This window comes from Fukomys damarensis, unplaced genomic scaffold (assembly GCF_012274545.1).
Source record: "Fukomys damarensis isolate Sample0158 unplaced genomic scaffold, DMR_v1.0_HiC HiC_scaffold_12, whole genome shotgun sequence".
NCBI classification, from domain to species: Eukaryota; Metazoa; Chordata; class Mammalia; order Rodentia; family Bathyergidae; genus Fukomys; species Fukomys damarensis.
The window spans coordinates 51,216,972-51,236,302 of NW_022900924.1; the positions used below are offsets into that span (position 1 = coordinate 51,216,972).

Sequence of the window (19,331 nt, forward strand, 5' to 3'; positions counted from 1 at the left end):
TCCGAGCACCAAGTGAGTTCTGGGTGTTCCACCCATGACATGGGCACAGCTAAAAATAAACCATGGGCCTCCTACCTGGTCTCTGCCAAGCCAGCCTCTCTCTGCTCAATTGTGTTAGATCTGTAAAGGAAAATGCCCCAGTATGCAGGGGACAGAGAGGATGCACAAAAGGAGATCGCCTAAACCAGCAATGGCGAACTTTTAGAGATGAGTGCCCAAACTGCACCCCAAAACTCATTTGTTTATCAAAAAATGCCACACTGCAATAAAACTGGAAGCCTGAGGTTTTTGTTTAGGAAAAAAAAAAATATCATACACTAACATCTTTGGTCTTAAAAGAAAAACAAATAACACATGTGCCCTAGCTTCATCACCACTGGCCTAAACTATCTTTCTGATAAAGTTCAACTATTTCAGGGGACAGGCCCTAATTATAGTTACAGTTATCCGTAAATACATGCCATCAAGTCTTATAGAAGAACAGGGGAGAGGGAGTGAAAGAAAAGGTTGTTGTTGATAGGAGCTCTGGACTACCTGAGAGGCCCTGGGAAAGAGGGCTCAGGGTTGGCTAAAGGTGGTGGTGTGGCAGGAACATGTGCTTGGCAGCAAGTCTAGCCAAGATTCCAGTCCGCCTCTGCTATTCAACTTCTGTGTGACCCCAAGCAAGTCAGGCTCCCACACCTGACCCCCCACCCCGACTTTCCTCACTTGTAAAATGTGGACAGTCATGATACCTTCATGAGGCTGTTCTGAGGAGTGACAGAGAGATGCGTTACATATGTTCAGAGCCCGGTAACTGGTCATTATGAGTGGTATCTAACATTAGAAGGGAATGGCTAAGAATCCCTGACTTAATGGAGCAGTTTCAGGTGGATGGTAACAGTAGAAGGTAGATCCTAATGGGGGATAGAGGAGGGAAATTAAGGGTGGCAGAGACTTGAGTAAGATCCTGATCGAGAGGCAGGCAGAACTGGGGGAACTGAGAGGTGAGGGAGTGAAGAATGAATGATGCGCTGGGGATTTAGCACAGTGGTTCCACCACCTGCCTTGCACGTGCAAGGTCCTGAGTTTGATCCTCGGTACCAAAAAGAATGAATAGTGATGCTCCGTCCAAAAGAAGCTGTGAGGAGGTCAGAGCTGGGGTAAACCAGAAGAAATGTGCTAGAAAGGGGGTGGGGTCCATGAGGAACACAGGACCTGAGTGACCTCATGCTTAAGGCTTTTGGGTGCTGTTCACAGAAGCAATCAGGAAACTCTCCCTAGTCCTTCCTTTGAATTCAGGGCCATTCATGGGGCCAATCAGAAGGCTATTCCTAATCCTTCATTTAGATTGGGGCACAACCAATCAAAAAGCACCATTCCTCATCCTTCATTTACATCTGGCATGAGGCCAAAAATAGAGTTTTTCTAGGGCAGCCGTCCCACTACATAGTTACATGAGGTGGGGCCAGCCCAGGTATATTTTGTGTACTAAAGGCTCCTTTGCCTTTATCCTCGGGGCTACCTTGAGTTGTAATCACCAGCTGGCTCCTGTCCTGTAGGAACGTGTTTTCTTTTTTCTTTCAGTAAATCTATACCTTTGCTGTCTTTTTTTGTGGTCTTATCCAATTCTGCGTTCAGGACGCCAGGATCCTGGAAAGAAGCTCCTAGGATCCCCGTCCAGTAACAGCTGGATAGGAAAAGTCCAGGCTGATCATCAAGTGAAAATTCAGAGATGGCTTGACTGTGTATCTAGACGGTGTAACAAAGACGGAACAATGGGGCCTTGAAGGTGGCTCATCTGGGTTCTAATCACAGTCCTACAGTTTATTAACTGTGAAGTGCCAGGCAAGTAGTTGAACTTCTTTAAATCTCATCTTTCTGCTTTAAAACATGGTGGTGGCAGCCCACCTCCCTTTCCTCCCTGGAATATGTGTGGACTTCATGCCCAGTCTTCCTTGCATCAGGTGTGGCCCTATGACAGCCTGCTGGCCAATGGGACATCGACACAAAGGATGCAGGCCTGGCCTCTAGAAACCACTTTCATGGTTTCATAGTTTCATAGACTTCCTGACTATGGAGGCTAATTGAAAGAGGATCCAGGAGAAAATCCTGAGGTCCAAGAGCAGGGGAGAACCACCAGAATGAAAGAACCCAGGACACTAACTTACCCCAGGGATGGTCACCTTTTGGTGAATCACACTGAGCTATTTATTACATGAAAGATAACCAAATTCTGTACCATTTAAGATGCCGAGCTTGTTTGTTAGGGCAGCTGGACCACCTTACTACGATGATATTACTTGTACCAGAGAGTTGTTGGTAAAAATTAAATTATAAAACACAAAACTCCAGAAGTATTTATGGTGTCAATTCATTAATTGAACATTCTTGAACACTTACTACAGGGTAGGCCTTTTAATGAACAAAACAGTCAAAATATATGCTGAACTAGGTTTACTGGGGATAAAGAAATGGAAATAATAAATATTTCTGGTCGTTCAGTCTTGAAGAATGGTAGTGCCACTGACAGCAGAGGTTATGCTAGGAAGGAGAAGAAATTTTCAGAGGAAGAGTAAGGATTTGGGAACTTAGATATTTGATTAAATGTTAACATCACTTTTGAACGTTGATAAAATATTTGCAAATAAACATTCATGTACTTGTTAGCCATCATAATGTAAAAATCCTAGAAGAATAACATCAGTGGCATGTTGTATAAAATGTCTAATAGATTGAAAGCTTCCTAGGATAGGAGTGCTTTTTTTAAACTAATTTATTTACTGCAGCAATTGTATTTGCAGAAGATGAATGCATTTAAGTGAAATGAACTGCTTTCAATTATTATACTTTCCTGAATTGGATTTCTTTTTTAATTTTTTAAATTTCTTATTAGCTCATGTTTCCAGTACATAATGATTACATTCATGAAGGGGAGTTGGCACATTCACATAACACATCGTAATTCTTTTTACTTTTCCTTCCTTTTCTCACCCTCCCACCTCTTTTCATCTTTTGATCAATTCTTATGTTTGTGTTTGCCAGGTAATATTTTCATGAACTCAAGCAATATGAAAGCACTTTGTAAACTATAAAACAAACTCTTCTAAAAGAATAATACTTTGAGTTATTGATCGCTGGTGGATTTGTTTTGTTTGTTGGTCTTCCTGGGTTTCACTTTTCTCAAATCCTCATCAGCCAGCTGACCCGTGGCATGGAACCATGAAAGAACTTCATTCTGCCAGGCAGTGTTGAGCTGGTGCCCAGCAGTACGGCCACCGTTGTTGTTTATGCATGGCCACTGTTCTGATTGGTTGTTGTATCTGGTCTGACCCATCAGTGATTACATCACTGGACATCGAATATTTATAGAGTTTTCATCGCCATTGTGACTGAAAGGTAGAAAGAATCTGAAATCTTATTAACCTGTTTTTTAACACATGAACTATATTTTGGGAAGAAGGAAAAGAAAGAAGGCTAATGTCTTTGGCTCCAAGAAAATGAATAAAGCGAATCTGCATGAGACTAGAAAGAGACTTTCTAGCCTGAGGAAAAGATGGTAGGGTCTGGGATCCTCAGACAGGAGAACTCTGCCATGCTTTCGGCAAATGCAGCCTGGAAGGCAGCAAGATCCCAAGAGAAAATAACAATGGCGTGTAATCACTGTGGTCTTACAGAGACACCTTTGTTATCCCTAGTTTGATATAGGAGTAGCAGATAAACCAGCCTCAGAGTGATGAGAAGGTGGTAGTGAATATCTCTCAGCAGGGGGAACCTGGTCAGCCAATGATCAAGAATCATGTCAGGCATAGTGGTACATACTTGTAATCTCAGCACTCAGGAGGCTGAGGCAGGAGGATTGCTGCAAGTTTGAGGCCATCCTGAACTGTATAGTGAGACACTGTCTCACAAAAATAACTAGCTAAATAAAAGAATCAGATCTCCTTCTTGTGCCCACCCAAATATCTTGATACTATCCGCAAATCTGGAACTATGGCACAATTTTGTGTGGAGAGCAGTAGGGCAGAGAAGCTTCAGGAAGGACTGTGATTAAGTTTCTCATTAGCCCAGTAGGATGACAACCTGCAATAGAAACCAATTTGTCCAAAAACTAAAGGGATTTTTCTGTGCACTCGAATTTATGGTCATGATTCATATCTGCAACTTTCTTTGCAAATTGTAGCCAGATCTTTATTGTCTTGATAATTGAATTTAGAAATTATTTTTCCAAAAGGAAATTTAGATGAGTAAAAATAACCAGTAGGCAACAATTTGGGTCAAGTTTATAATGATCTCTTGAGTAATAATAATAATACATACTGTGTTGGGATGATGAGCTGGAGTATGAATAGTTAGATGCTACAATTAGAGGAATAAAGTCTAAGAAAGCAGGAAATTCTGAGGATCAGATATTTAGCTAAAATCATGCAATGACAAGTGATAGAATTGACTTCTGATTTGTAGGAGTGAGATCTTTCCTTTCCTTTTCATTTGTCTATCTCTTCTAGTACCATTTCCTTCCCAACCCACATTTTGCTGTATCCTGAGTATGGAAATAAGGTTAATATGACTACAATTTTCATTTATTATCCGTTACATTTTATTCATGGTTCTAATTCAGAACATGATTCATTTTTCTCTTTTAAGGAATCATTTCATTTTGGAGATGCGTATGCAAAAAACTTGAAAACTTGTGGGAACTCACTCTTGAACCTCCCTGGACACGATTCAGAGGGAAGGGCCGACGGAGGGAAGGGCTGAATCTCTGGCTGTAGGGGATTGTTGCAGTTTGGTAATGAGACACTGGGGAAATTGGCTTCAGGCAGAGGAAGAACTTCACCTACATTTAGTGCAGGGAGTCGGTAAACATATCCAATGTGTCTTGGATGGAAAGGGAAGTGTCTTTTACCTGGACCTCTTTCTCCTGAGTGCCTGTGTGATGAACCATGATCATGATGGTGATGTTTGGGACCTTGATCATGTGGTGGATCACAGGGTCCATAGTCATGGAAATCATGGCCATGGGGAGGGTGTCTATGGGGAGGGTGACCGTGGGGATGGTGACCATGGGGAGGGTGACCATGGGGATGGTGACCATAGGGAGGGTGACCGTGGGGAGGGGGCCCATGAGGAGGGTGACCATGGGGAGGGTGACCGTGGGGAGGGTGACCGTGGGGAGGGGGCCCATGAGGAGGGGGTCCATGGAGAGGGTGACCGTGGGGAGGGGGTCCATGGGGACAAGGTCCATGAGGACCACATCCATGTGGAGGATGCCCATGGGGATCCTGATTACTGGAACTGTGATTATGAGGAGGTCCATGGGTATGACTGCTGCCAAAAGGAGGGTGATGACATTTTGGCCCTTGAGGGGGCGGTGGTGGTCTGTCTGAATTTTTTTCTTCTGGGGCACATGGACACCCAACTTTATGTAGCTTGTGGGAATGATGATGATCTCTGGATCCATTTGAGCTAAATGGATGCTTGCCATGTATAGCATGCTTCCACCCACCGAAGTGGTGAGGATGGCCCCAACGGGGTGGCATACCACTGACATTTCTGTACTCCTGGTAAAAGACACAGAAAAGCGAAAAGTCATCACTCAGTACAAAAGGAGAAATTGGATATTTAGCTTGATTTAAGCAAATGACTCTCAGATTTCACACATCAACTATTCTACTTTTTAGAATTGGACCAAAACATTGTCTCAGACTTTTATCTGGCCAAGTTGACATAGAAAAAGCAAACAAAAAGTATCGTTTAACACCATCTCTATTTCAAAAAAGGGATAACATTTTGAAAGTGAGAAAGATAATCTCAGAGCAACGGATGGACCTTTAGATAAATACATGTTGTATCATGAAAATTTTTCTTATTTTAGCACAATGTGCTAAAATGATATTAAGGAATGGCACCCATTCATAGACCAATATTTGAAAAACTAACACCATAACTGATACTTCCAACCGAGTTCTGAGGTTTGGTGATAAACTATCCTTTACTCCTAGTGAAAGGACACTTGGCTTCTTTACTCTTCTCTTTGTTCAGGCTTTAACTTTTAAAAAAGATCTATGGAGCCATATTCATGGTGAAGAACCTACCCTTTTCTTTTTCTTTATGTTTTCTTTTTTTGTCTGATATAAAAATTACTATGAAGAATTTGTATTCACAAAGTAACATAAAAATTCCTGGGGCAGATATAAAATATTATTTTGCATCTTATTTATATACCTTTACATGATAAACATAAGACTCGTTTATTCCCCTTAGGACCTACGTCTAACAATAAGAGTTAAGAATTACTAAGTGTCATCATTGGAGTCCTGACTATAAGGACCGTTTTCAAATTGATTCAAGGTTGATGAAATTGTTCATCATTTTATATTTCTTCTAAACATTACCCATCCTCAATTCTTCATGCTTTTTTGCATCATGCAGCAGTTTTGCTCCTTTTGTCAGAGGCCATTCTGTCTGAATTTTCTCCACCTCTCTCTCTCTCTCTCTCTCTCTCTCACACACACACACACACACACACACACACACACACAGAGCTGTGCACTATATGTGTAAAAATATCCCTTATTCTGCCACTGCTTAAGACAAAACATACTCAGCTACTCACCTCAAGATTAAAGACCTCACAGTTTACAACAATATCTTTTGGGATTTCCAAGTCAGAAGGTTCTATATCATAGTACAGATCCGCTCTGCAGAATCCAAAGACCTACAAAGGAGAAAGAAGCACCTTAGTGAGTTTGTGTGCACATGTGGCATACATGCACACACACACACAGTGTAAAGGTTCTCAACCAGAGTTGTAGACTTCTAGGCCCTCAGGAAAGGAAGGAGAGCTTTAGAAAACTCAAATTAGTATTGTCAGATATCCCCACTCAGTATGCATCAATCTTTACTAGGCAACACTTGGAGAAGCACAGTTCCAAAGGCTTCTTTACAAGTTTCTGAGGTTCTTATCCATGAACAGCCACCAACACTGGGCTTCCTCAAGTGCGGTGGGGAAGAACACGTGTCACTCCTGCCTTACCTTTAGGCCAACACTTTTGCCCTGAAGACCTGATTGCCTGTGCCTAGAGAGAGTGAGAAATGGTGTAAAAGATGAATTTGTATAACTTTAACAGGCCAGAAAAGACGGCAAAACTTTGAGGCTCTGAATACAATTCTGGAATCACACAGCTCTATGTTAATCCTAGTTTTTACTATATGTGTGAGTTGAGAAAAGTTACACAAAATTTCCAAAACATGGTCTTTGTAAAATGAGTATAAAACCCTCTCCCTATAGATTGTGAGAGGTCTTTATTAAGCGAGATGTCCGTAAAGCACCCAGCACTGAGCTGGCTTTTCTCCAGCCCACAAGGTTCCTCACTGGGTTTGGGCTTCCCATACAAGGGTGTCTAAGACTTCACTGGGGAAGGCAATGTGGGGGGAAGGGAGGTGTCTTTTGTGGTGGTCACTAAACAGGAATCTAGAATTAGTTCCGGTTAGAGATGTGAACAATCTGAAAAGGAAATATTGAGTGCTTTCTTTCTTTTGGTCAAGAAGAAACCTCAGAATATGTTGTAAAACCTCAGAAAAATTCCAACTTGCAAACAGAATTCAAATCCCGTGTCCTACACTTTATAGCTAAATGCTTTTAAGTAATTGGTTAAAATTCGAGGGCCCCCTTTTCCAGGGAAACGGAGGCAGACTCTCCTTCTCAGCAGGGTTGTCAGGAGGCTCCTCCCACTTGGTAATACATGTGGAGGTATTTTGTAAGCTGTAAGTCTTCATGCAAATGTCAGGTAATACTAATAAGATTCTCCAGTAGGTATGTGAGTCAATTTGTATTTTTTGTTTTGTTTTGTTTTGTTTTTTTGAGACAGGGTCTCACTATCTAGTTGAGACTGCCCTGGAACTCACTACGTAGCCCACACTGATCTCGAACTCACAGCGATCCTTCTGCCTCAGCCTCCCGAGTGCTGGGATTACAGGCGTGTGCCACCACAGCCGGCTGTCAATTTGTAATTGCTTAGAAGGAAACTCCCACTGGACTGGTATGAGAAAAAGGATTTTAATCTCAGCTCCATTGCAAACATCTGTAAGCCCTTCCTTTTCTGAACCTCGGTTACTCCCTCCATGTTAACTGGGATCCACATGGGTGTCCATGGGATGGAATGCACAAGATACCTAGCATTTACAGGGTCTTAATAAAAGCTGTTATTAGCTAAACATTTTATCCTAATGGGTTAAAAACCTCAGCTTTAAATTCCAGTATATATCCTAAAATCATAGTCTCATGATTTGTTTAACACTTCTGCATTCAGTTTCCCCACCTGAAAATCAGGGATTTAAAAGAATATCTTTTGGTGGTGGGAGTGTTAATAAGTGAACGTGTGTGTGAAGCACTTAGTAGAGCACCTGGCTGGTAGGAAGTGCCCTTTAGATGATGCTCAGTATTTCACAGACATTTATTGTACTCACATTAGGGTCTCGAGGGAAATGGTACGCGGAGCAGTTCCTCACAGAGAAATCCACATAGTATTTGGTTCCATCCCCTCCTCTCTAAAACAGAAAGGATCAACAGGAACAGAAAAAGTAAGGGAAAAAGTAGTAGATACCTACTGTCCAAGACACTGTAAAACACTGGGAGGATTGCAACCACCAATATGTGCCATATTTCTTATGGTTTCTGCCTTTTATTTTCCGAGACATGGTCTCCCTATGTAGTTCAGGCTGGCCTTGAACTCACTGTGTAATGCAGGTTGGCCTTGGACTTGCAGCGATCCTTTTGCCTCATGAGGTTCTGACTTTCAAAAATGCATCACATTTAAAGAGCAAAATAAAAGACAAAGGAAACAAGGAGACAGATCTTTTGCAAATGGGAAGGGGACCAAGAGATGGAGGGTGAGGTAAGAGGGAGGGGAAGGGGGTGTAAAAAAATCAAGATGTGTCATGTACATGTATGAACTTCCCATAATGAATGCAATTGTAGATCATATACATGAGCTAATAAAAAATGTATTACACTGGCCAGGCAAGGGGGCCCATGTCTATAATTCCAGCACTCTGGGAAGCTGAGGCAGGAGGATTGTGAGTTGAAGCCCAGCCTGGACAATTTAATAAGTTTGCAAGACCCTATCTCAAAATTAAAAAAAAAATAAAATGAGTTAGACTTGTAGGTCAGTGTAAAGATCCTGGGCTCAAGCCCAGTGTCACAAACACAGAAATAATAGTAAAGGAAAAAAATAAAAGAAAAAAGCAAATGTCCTTTCTTTGAAAGGGTTCAGTATACAGACATAATCAAGCACAGTATAAAAAGATCATTCTTTCCACATCCCACCTGTTTGATGTGTTTCTTCTTCTAGCCTTTTCCTACTCATGTGGCCATAGGCAGCGAGATTGAAGCAGGCACATAAATGGCTTTATTGGTCACCATTGTTCTGCAACCTGCTGCCCACCTCCTTAGCATATCCTGAAACTCTTTCTGGTGTACATGTGTCTGAAACATCCTTTCTGATAACTGCACTGTGTTCACTCCACTGCTTGTATGTGCCAGCATTTATTTATTTTCAAGATGCAGGCAAACGTCAAACAGCTGCTCTACCAGGTAACTTTGGGTGGGCAGCCCTGGATCCTGGGACTGTTAAGTCGGAATCAGGTAACCCCCTGGACACACTGGGTGTGGTAAGGTTGCTTCTCTGGGCTTCAGTTTTCTTTCTTTTCCTATTTTTTTGAGGGGGTGGGGGTAGTGGGTGACCAGGCTTTTGCCATGTAGTTCGGACTGGCATTTACCCAAGCTAACCTCAAACGCATGGTGATCCTCCCACCTCGGCCTCCCGACTGCTGGGATTGTAGACATGTGGTGTCACGTCTTGCTAAAATTGCATGATTTTAAATAACTCCTATAACCCTAATACGCTCTTGTCCTTCCCTCTTTACTTTTTTTGGATTTTTTTCTCTTCTCAGCCAACTAGCCACTCCTCCCCCACCCCCACCCCAAAAAGGAAAAAAACAAAAAACAAAAAACTGCAGCGGAGTGGCTCTTTGGGACCTGCTGTCTGTCTGTCACAGTAGCTGCAAAGGCTGCGGCAGTTTAGAAGCCAGCGGATTGGTGGAGGAGGGTGCCGAGGGTGTGTCGCGCAGACCTACCGCCCTTATGACGCGCTCTACTCGGTCCACTCTGAAACCAGCAAAGGCACCGTTCACCCCTTTGTACTTGTCAAGGGCTTTGTCGGCTTGTTTTCTGTAGGGCTCGGTGTCTTCGAAGAAATCCAAGAGGACGGGGCTGTCTTTGGTGTTGCTCAGGGCTGAGGAGACTAGAGAGAAGATGCCGGGGTGTTGGTTACAAGGGAGAAGCAGTAACGCCAGCGTCAGAACTGGGGCGGTTCACCTCCGCATGGGAGCAAAAATAACAGTGATTTCCCTTAGCGGTGGGCAAACGGGTGGCAGAAGCAGGGTAACTTGTTTAAGAATTCCCGATCTTTCCCTCTGATCTGCTGAGGTCTTTATTGAGACGCCTATTCTCGACCCCCGCCCCCCCACCGCCCCCCCCGCACAAAGTGATAACATTTTCTTTGGATCTCTTAGCTTTTTTAGAAAACAGGATCTCCTTGTCACTTTTTGGCTGGCCTGGAATTTGAGGTCCTGCTCCCTCAGCCTCCTCAGTGCTGAGATTATAGGAAAGCACCACCTCGTTGGCTCTGGTGCTATTTAAATGAAATCTCTTTTTTTACGAAGAAGGGAGAGAGAACCCTGAACATTAAGTTTTGCCCAGAGAGAAAAAAATACAGCTCAACCTTGCTTTAAAGGAATCTGCAGAAATTGCTTGGCTTTTCGCTAGATTGAATCATATTGAAATTTGCGATTTTAAAAGGGATTCTGTGATAATGCTTGTTGGAAAAAGTAAATAAGAGGGGTATGGACTTCAAAGTCCAAAGTGTTGAGAAAAACTCATGTCTTCATTGCATATGGCTGTGTTCCCAAGGCCACATACCTGAACCTCTTCCAGCTTCAGTTATTTTATCCCTGAAATAGAAAATTTCAGAATCCTTCCTCCACAGCTGTGCAAGGTTAGATAATATAAACAATTTCTTCATAGACTGTGGAGTAATACATAACTTTTAAATGTGGAAGCTAATACTGAGTGCTAAGTACTTTGCATAATATGCTGCATAGACCATTTTATTTAACTCTTAACAAAAATCCTAAGAGCTATCATTATTAATTATTTTACAAATGAGTAAAAGCTGAAGGAAGTTAAATAACTTGCTCGCAAGACCGCAGAACTAGCAAGTGATAATGCTGAACTTGAAACTGAACCAAGTTGGCACCCAGAGCCTGTATCTACAGTGATGTTTACGTCTTTTTGTAAATCACTGTCTTGCTACACTGAATTTCTTTAAAGGGAGCTGTACCAGTAATAGGGGAGCTTATCTTCTTTATAGTCTCAGAAGAGTGAGTATGGTGGACACTGTGAGGACCAGGGACCTTTTCTGACATACATCATGATATTATATGACTGTTACTATCATACGATTGATTGAGTACTATATTGATCTGGAATTCATTAGCAATTTAATACCATACCAGAACTTGTGGTGCAGTTAAAGCCATTCACTGTGAGATCCTGAGATTCATTTGAATGTCTCGTAGCTATTACTTTACATTGTCCGATCACCTGTAAAAGAGAGGGTTTGACTCATGGAACACTGCCTTCCTTCATTGATGAGGTCATATAAGGGAACGTGCTCCTGCTGTCCATTTAAAAGGTATTTTGGGTTTCCTTCATCGAACCCTGTCTTGAAACCTGGACTTTCTTAGTCTGCTTCTACTCCAGGCACCAAAACCCCATCATGAGAGTGAGGGAGAAACGGGAGGAATGGATAGTGATCGTGACCATATCCTAAACATTTTCAGAAGAAAAAACACTAAGACTCCTAGGTATGTAAATCTCTCATTTTTGGGTGGAATAAAATTTTGTTTGCCTGTGCATATCAATGTTTGTGACCTCCATCAAAGGCAGAGAACCGGTATCCAGTTCCCACATCCTGCTTGTTCGGCAAGATCCTGCTCCCCACTCCAATGAATACTTTCGGCCATTCCTGCTAATAGGTTCAGCCTTCATGGGATTCATAAACCCATTGATGTTGAGGGCTGGAAAGGACCTTGCAGTTCATCTTCTCAAATCCCCTGTTCTTACAGAGGAGACTGAAGTCTAGGGATGGTGAGCTATTGGCCTAAGGACACCCAACCAGTCATGCTGTCCCAACAGACCCTGAGTCTTGCTGATGCATCCTGAACTGGGTTCCCAGGAATGGCTCTCAAGAGTGTTTTAGTCAAAGCCAACATAATAATCTTCATGAATCCCAAGGTGTGAGCTGCTCCTATTCTGAGTCAGCAGAGTAGGGGGAAAGGCACAAATGCTAAGAGGAGGGAAGTGGTACCTGGTTTACTTACTATGTCCGTTGGTCGTCTGCGATCAGGTAGCCCACAGTCATCTTGGTGTTTCCCGGCTAGGACCCAACAGTCAGATTCTTGCACGTCTAAGACTAAATAATACACAGTTGCCGGTCCCTGGGGATGTTAAGAAAGTAACAGGGAAGTAGGATGTGGAACATGCAGATTTCCCACACTTTTTTTGGGGGGGGTACCGGGGATCAAACTTGGGCTGTTGTGCTTGCGAGGCAGGCAACAGAACCACTGAGCCAAACCCCCAACCCCTCCACACTTTTTTAAAAATAAAAGCAATCTATTTCTTATGCAGAATTCCTGCTCTTGTCCAAATCTTTAAAACTTCCTACTTCTGTGTTATTTGATCTATTTATTTGAATAAATAACTTCAAATAGTTATTTTCCATGGTTCTTTTCAACTGGTCTTGATGTTTCTTCCACGCACAGGCTTTAGAAAGCAGTCACTAACTGGCAGTGTTGGTTGGGTGGAGGTGTTGGAGGTACAAGCCTAGAAATGTAAGTGGAGATAGCCCAGTCGCCATCTCAAATCTGTATTAGTAGCTGTGTCCTCTCACCCAGCTCTACTTTTGAATTTAAATTTCCTACCTTATCTCGACTTGCCAAAAGCCAATATACTTTTCTCTTACAAACCAGCTGCCTCTTCCAACTTCCCGGTCAGTGGCCATTAATTAATTAATCAGTCTTGGCTTCTGGCTTTTAACATGAAAATCAACTTGGATTTCTCCTTTGACTTGGCTCTGGCTATCTCTGAGATATGAGTGATCTTTCTTTTAAAATGTTCTCATTTTGATTCTTGGTTCCTCCTTCTCATTGCTTTAATTTCCATGACCTGAGCCTGCTCCCCATTTCCTCCTTCCTGAATATGACAGATTTCTACTTATGTCCCTGTCCCCTGCCTCCATCTCCCTAGCCATACCGTGTCCCCTCTGTCCACCCCACTAGTCTTCATGCTGCCATAAGAGGTAGCATTAGGATCATTCATTCTATGTGTGACGTACGTGGCACCAGATTGATGACGGTGAAATGGCCTGTCTAACCCTAAACTCCTCTATTCCTAGTCTCCACGTTCCGCAGCACCTTCCTCTCTAATGCTTTAGAAAGGGTGAATTGCTCAGCTTGTCCTCATAGTCCGTGGTCTGGCCTCCCTAATTTTAATTGTTCCACTACAGGGAAGGTAGAATATTATTTTTAGGGTGGAGATCTCAGTATTTCTCCACCACCTCTATCAGCCCATCACTCCAAATAAGTACGCAATCTAAGTGAAGACAGGACACTTGCTCGGCTTCCTAATTTCTCTTCCAACTTCACATTGTACTTCCAGAGCCCACACTGTACCTCTAGACCCCCCTCTGTTCATTCAGTTCCTCCATAGCACCCCACTTCCTGAGTCCCTACTCACCTAGAGGTAATGCGTGGAATTATCTGGAAAACCTTTCTCCACATGCTCTTTCTATTCAAATCTACCCACTGTTTACAACCCAACGGAAGCCTTCTCCCATTCAGACTTAATAGAGCTCCTTTCATTAAATTGTTCCAATAACTGTCCTACACATTTGATCAATGAATGTGACCTCTCTTACACTCTTTGCCTCTGCACATTAGCAGATTATTTTATCCACAGGGCAAGGCCTATGGCTGATTCTAGTGTTTCTCTCCCCACCACCATCCCATCTTACTATGTTGCCCAGTCTGGTCTTGAACTCCTAGGCTCAAGTGATTCTCCCACCAAGTGCTAGGACTATAGACCTGTGCCAACAAACCCAGTCTCTAATTTTTCTAAGTGCTTAGCATCCAACTGGGCTCAGGACAAATTAGAAGTTTTTGTTCCTAGTTAAGGGCACACCAATAATAAACACTAGTTGATCTTGGAGCAGCCAAAGAAACTAAATGGAAAGCCTGGATCAAAGCCATTGGCTGAGACAAACAACAGGCTTCAGGGCTAGAATCACATTCACCCAGGACATGGTCTCCCAACTCAGCTCTGCTAATGGCGATTTCTCACCGCTCTCTCCAAATGAGCATCAGCGACCCGCAGCAACTGGAAAAGATAGCCATTCCATCTCCCTTTATTGATCAGGTCTAGAGCTCTCTCAGCCACAGGCTCAGCAGCATTGCAGTCGGTGGGACTCAGGGCCCAGGAACACTGCAGTGTGATCAAAACCAGTGCTATAGCGATCGCCCTGCTCATACTGAGCCATTCTCTGCTATGGTCTCCCATAGCAGGGAATTTTACACAGATTTTCTGGAGCCTACACTCACACACACACTGATGGAGCAAATTCTTTATACATTTCTATTGTGTAACTGGGGATGTTCACCTTGACCCTGGGTTCAAACATCCATCAACAGGCTGTAAATGATTAGTGGATCCTGAGGCTACAAAGGTGAAGCACACACTGGTGAGTGGGTGAAACTGATAGGCACAAAGCTGGTTATTTCTAGTCCAAAGCAGATCCAAAGTGTGTCTTTGACCCTCAGAGCTGCCTATGTGTGGGGGGGGGCATTGGAGTAATTTTCTTCCATCTGCCTGTTTGACTCTCCTGGAAATCTCCAGCAGCCTCCTCTGTGGCTTATGGCATGAAAACTCAGCAGAATGCAATTGCATTATCTGAGGGAGGTCATGTGCTCAAAGGTGAACATCCTAATGGGAACTAATTAGCCATTACAGTGTCAACTCCAGCTACTCCAGAGGCCCAGGCAGGAAGCTCACAAGTTGGAAACTAGCCTGGGCAACTTAGCAAGACTCTGTCTCAAAATTGAAGATAAAAAGGGATAAGGAAATTGCTCAGTGATGGAATAATTTTGGGTTTGATTCTCAGTACCAGAAAAAGAAAAAAAAATCAAAAGAAGTTGACTTCAGGCAGAATTGATTCTTAGTTTCTTCATTCTAAATGCGAACTGGTACCTCTTGCAGGCTTGTGTGATATTAAATAAGGAAACATCCATAAAGCAACTGATAAAATTCTTGGCACAGTTCAGGCTCTGAATAAATGGTGCTATTTATTGTTCCCGGTTCGGGGAGGAATTGTGGGGTACTCCCACATCATCCCAGTACCCTGTGGCACTAAAAGCATGCCAGAAACACTTGACTGTGTGCAAGAGGATCATGGTAAGAACAGGAGTCAAGCAACTGGATGTCCATCTCCCTGGAAGTGGGGCTTAGCATGGGTATAGGGCTGGGACACAGACAACCTCCTTCCAAAAAAACCAATATTACTGGTGTGGATATTACTGCAGAAGCCAGCAGGTTCAGAAAGGACCAGAGGGAATCAGCCCAGGTTCATCCCAAAATAGGAACAAATAGCTCTTTGACAGTAGTGTCTCCTTTCTTCAAATTTTCTGTACAGTGAGGGTTTGTAGCTGTGGTTCTTGGCCTTGGCTTCATGTTAGAATGACCCAAGGGGTACCCAGGACTTTTCAGAACAATTCAATCAGAATCTCTACAGTGGAGCCAGCTACTGGTAGTTTTGAAATTCCTAGGTAATTTCAATGTGTGATCAAGATTGAGAACCACTGGGGACTCCAGAGAGAACTGTAAGGGGTGTGGGGGGGTGATTTAAGGAGAGAAAGAAGAGATAATTATATGAAAAACAGATCCCACTTCCAAGGGTCACTGGTTGGTTTAGTGACTGCTCAAAATGGAACATGTTTAAAATAATGTTTGACATTAAATTTTTAGTATCAGCAACACTGGATTTCAAATATCCAAATAGGATCACTCCAGTGTAAGTCAGAATGACAGGAACAGTAAGGAATCTGCTCAAGGTATTGTTAAGAAGCTTCAACCCAATGGTGCAGAGCAACACTACTGATTAAAACAAAAATTGTTTTATGTTTCAATAAGTTGAAATCCTCAATTATACCTTTCCGTTACTGGTATTGTTAGGCCTCACCCAATTTGCAGTACCTGGATGAACCAAGTACTGGAATAGGTGAAGGACAATGCAAGAGGTAGCACCAAAGAGGGGAATGTTCCTTGCCCACCGTACCATTGTCATGCCAAGATTTGGGGGTACCTTTGAGATCTGTGCATCCTCTTTTCCTTGCTGTACTGAGTCTTAAAGAAAGACAAGGGCTAAGGATGCCATTTCAGAAATGGAGTAGCTTCAGGTAAGAAGGTCCAGGTAGTTAGAGACAAGAGGATGGTGGTGGTAGGAAGGAAGTAGGACAGACAGTAAGTAGGAGAAATCTTCTGTCTAATGCTAAGCTGTGATATTTGGCTTTGGGGAAGATTCCTGGACATCCTGGAACCAGAGAATGCCCTCAGATGGGACATATGGAGTGGAAGCTTTTCACAAGGTGGTTTATGGGGCAGACTGGAGGAGACAGATCTTCACTTCTCCAGTCTCATCAGACACTCAGGTACTTTCTGATGTCTTGACCATGTTATCAGAAAAGCTCAGCAAAAAGAATTTTTATTCTTCAAATTTCATTTACTCACAATAGAGTACATTCTCTTTGTAAAAACTGTAGACAAATGTAAATAAAATCCTCCTCTGATTATACCACCTCGAGAAAAATTAACTAGTTTCTTCATAACTGAATATATATATCATATATGTTTTGCATCACTGGAATTATTCTATTAGATACAAGTGTTTTATTTTCTTCACTGTTATTTATTTACTTATGACTTCTATTAATAACAACCATGTAAGCTTTAAAATGTTTTTGGTTTTTTAAAGGGTTTAAAATTTTGAGTTATTTTAATCATGTAACTTTTAGTCATTCACATAAACCCTGTACAAAATAGAACAAAGAGAATATGACAGATTATTATAAAAATTGGGTCTGTCTCTGCTCACCCCCCAACCCTACTCCAAAGGAAGAGCTTTTAATAGTCCCTGTTCTATATGGCATAAACATCTTCTTTTCCCTTAAGGTTGTACTGTGAAGACTTTCCCAGATCATTAAATATTCTTCTAAGGAATGAGAATGTAGTTCAGGGGTAGAGCACTTGCTTAGCAGGCATGAAGCCCTGAATTTGATCCCCAGCACTGCTGAGAAAAAAAAATATTCTTCAGAAAGATTATTTTCAGCAGTTATGTGATATCACATGTTATATGTGTATTGATGTATTTAATGTCCATCCATTTGGAGACATGTATGTTGTTTCCAGTTATTTGTTTTTATAGGTAATACTACAGTAGATATCCTTATAAAGCACTGATTTCTGGAGGGGGGAACCACTGGATTAATTCGTAGAATTATATAGGGTTCTGGGGGTTGTTGTTATTGTTATTGTAGTTGTTGTCAGTAGTATGTTTCACTTTGGGTTTGAGTTTGTTTTTTTACAAAGAAGAATCAGTTGTTATCATTGTTTTTATTTGCACTGGGAATTGAACTTATGCTTGCCATGAGCTGCACCACTGAGCTACATCCGCAGCAGAAGAGTCAGTTTTTGTCAGGCAAGTATATCTAGTATCCAGTATATCTACTTTGATTTTTTTAAAATCAGACATTATTTTTTAAAGCAGATCAGGTTCATGGCAAAATTTAATGGAGAGGACACAGAGTTCCTCTGTCCTCCCTACTTCCTGCCCACACTTACAGCAAACATTTGAACCCAGAGAGGCAAATTTACCATGATCAAATTTATAATGATATGTTATCACAGAAAGTTCACAGTTTCAGTAGGGTCCACTTCAATCATTAGAGTACATCCTGTGGATTTTGGCAGAGGTGTAATGACATGCATGTCTCCACCATCAAAGTGTCACATGGAGTAAAGTCATCTTTGCTCCCATTGTTACCCCACCCTCCCCTCTAACCTCTGGCAACCACTGAAGTTTTCATTACCTTTATAGTTTTGTTGGCACTTAGCCTAGGGTTCTTTTATTCAATTCACATGCTTAAGGAAGTGTGAAGAGTGAGCAAGGATCAGCATTGCCTGTTGCTTGAAAGAGGCTAAGCAAACATGGACACAGGTGCTTCAGGGAGATCTTTAGGCAACACCCAGTCATGGGACTATGGGAAAGAGAACTCACTTCACAGCAAGCTGATGGATGAACAGGGGTTACAGAAGAGGCAAGCATGGCCATAACTACTTTTTCAAGAATTTAGTCAGAGGAAGAGAAAGGAGCTACTAGTTAGAGGAAGCCGGAAAGACTAGAGTCCCTCCCGACCCTTCCTTCAGGGCAGGAGGATGTTACAGAGCAACTTTGGGGAAAGCCCCTACTTAGGGCTTATAATGGTCTTTCTTTGATTGGGCCCATATTGGCCTCTGACTTTTATGCCTGGTCCTGTGTCACAAGCTGCCTTCCAGGATCAATGAACCCAGGGTCCCTCACTGGCTGGTTTTCACAGAGCCAACAGGAGGAGAAGACTGGAAGGGGTGGGGGGAGCGGGGGTGTCTTAGTTACTTTTCTCATTGCTGAGACAAAATACCCATCCAAAGTAAAAGGAGGAAAGGTTTATCTCAGATCACAGTTTGTAGAGATTTCTGCCCATAATTAGATGGCTGCAAGCAGAGGGGAAGAGAAACAGTCCATGGTGGGCAGAAGGCAGAAAGAGCAGCAAGCAGCAAGCTTCAACAGCAGCAGCCCTCTTTCTGTCCCTTATATCTTTTTCAGGCCACCCAACATTAAGGTAGGTAGCATTCACACCCAGAGTGGAGCAGCCTTAATCCTAGCATTGCACCTTGAATCAACCCCAGTATCATACACCCTAGATCCAGCCTCCTCTGAAAAGCCTCACCTATGACCATGTGAGGCTTTGAGGGATATCAAGATAGCAGCCATAAGAGGAGGAGAGGGCAGGTGGTTGTCTAGAGTTCCTTCCCACACCTTCATCCTGCCACCAAGGTGGCTCCAACACTTCTCCCCCAGCTCCAGCTCCCTCTGGACATAGGAAGCCAATGCTTCTCCACCAGCCTACCATGGAAAAGGCTC

At 42.6% G+C, this 19,331-nt stretch overlaps 1 protein-coding gene across 1 annotated transcript; it reads right to left on the minus strand.

The window, feature by feature from the left end:
• Positions 1–4,555: 4,555 nt before the first annotated feature.
• On the minus strand, positions 4,556–14,723 carry Hrg (histidine rich glycoprotein). The gene is made up of 7 exons (XM_010624178.2): positions 14,444–14,723; positions 12,427–12,543; positions 11,557–11,647; positions 10,120–10,286; positions 8,452–8,532; positions 6,599–6,700; positions 4,556–5,543 (listed from the first exon to the last, which is right to left on the minus strand). The coding sequence occupies exons 1-7, from the start codon at positions 14,657–14,659 to the stop codon at positions 4,635–4,637; spliced, it is 1,683 nt and encodes a 560-aa protein (XP_010622480.1). The 5' UTR covers positions 14,660–14,723; the 3' UTR covers positions 4,556–4,634.
• Between the last annotated feature and the right edge of the window lie 4,608 nt (positions 14,724–19,331).

Coding starts and splice junctions, on each gene's coding strand:
- Hrg (XM_010624178.2), bottom strand. CDS start 14,659: ATGGGAGACCATAGCAGAGAATGGCTCAGTATGAGCAGGGCGATCGCT. Junction 12,544..14,443: donor ATGCTCATTTGGAGAGAGCG/GTGAGAAATCGC, acceptor TAACATCCCCAG/GGACCGGCAACTGTGTATTA. Junction 6,701..8,451: donor ATTTCCCTCGAGACCCTAAT/GTGAGTACAATA, acceptor TCTCCTTTGTAG/GTCTTTGGATTCTGCAGAGC.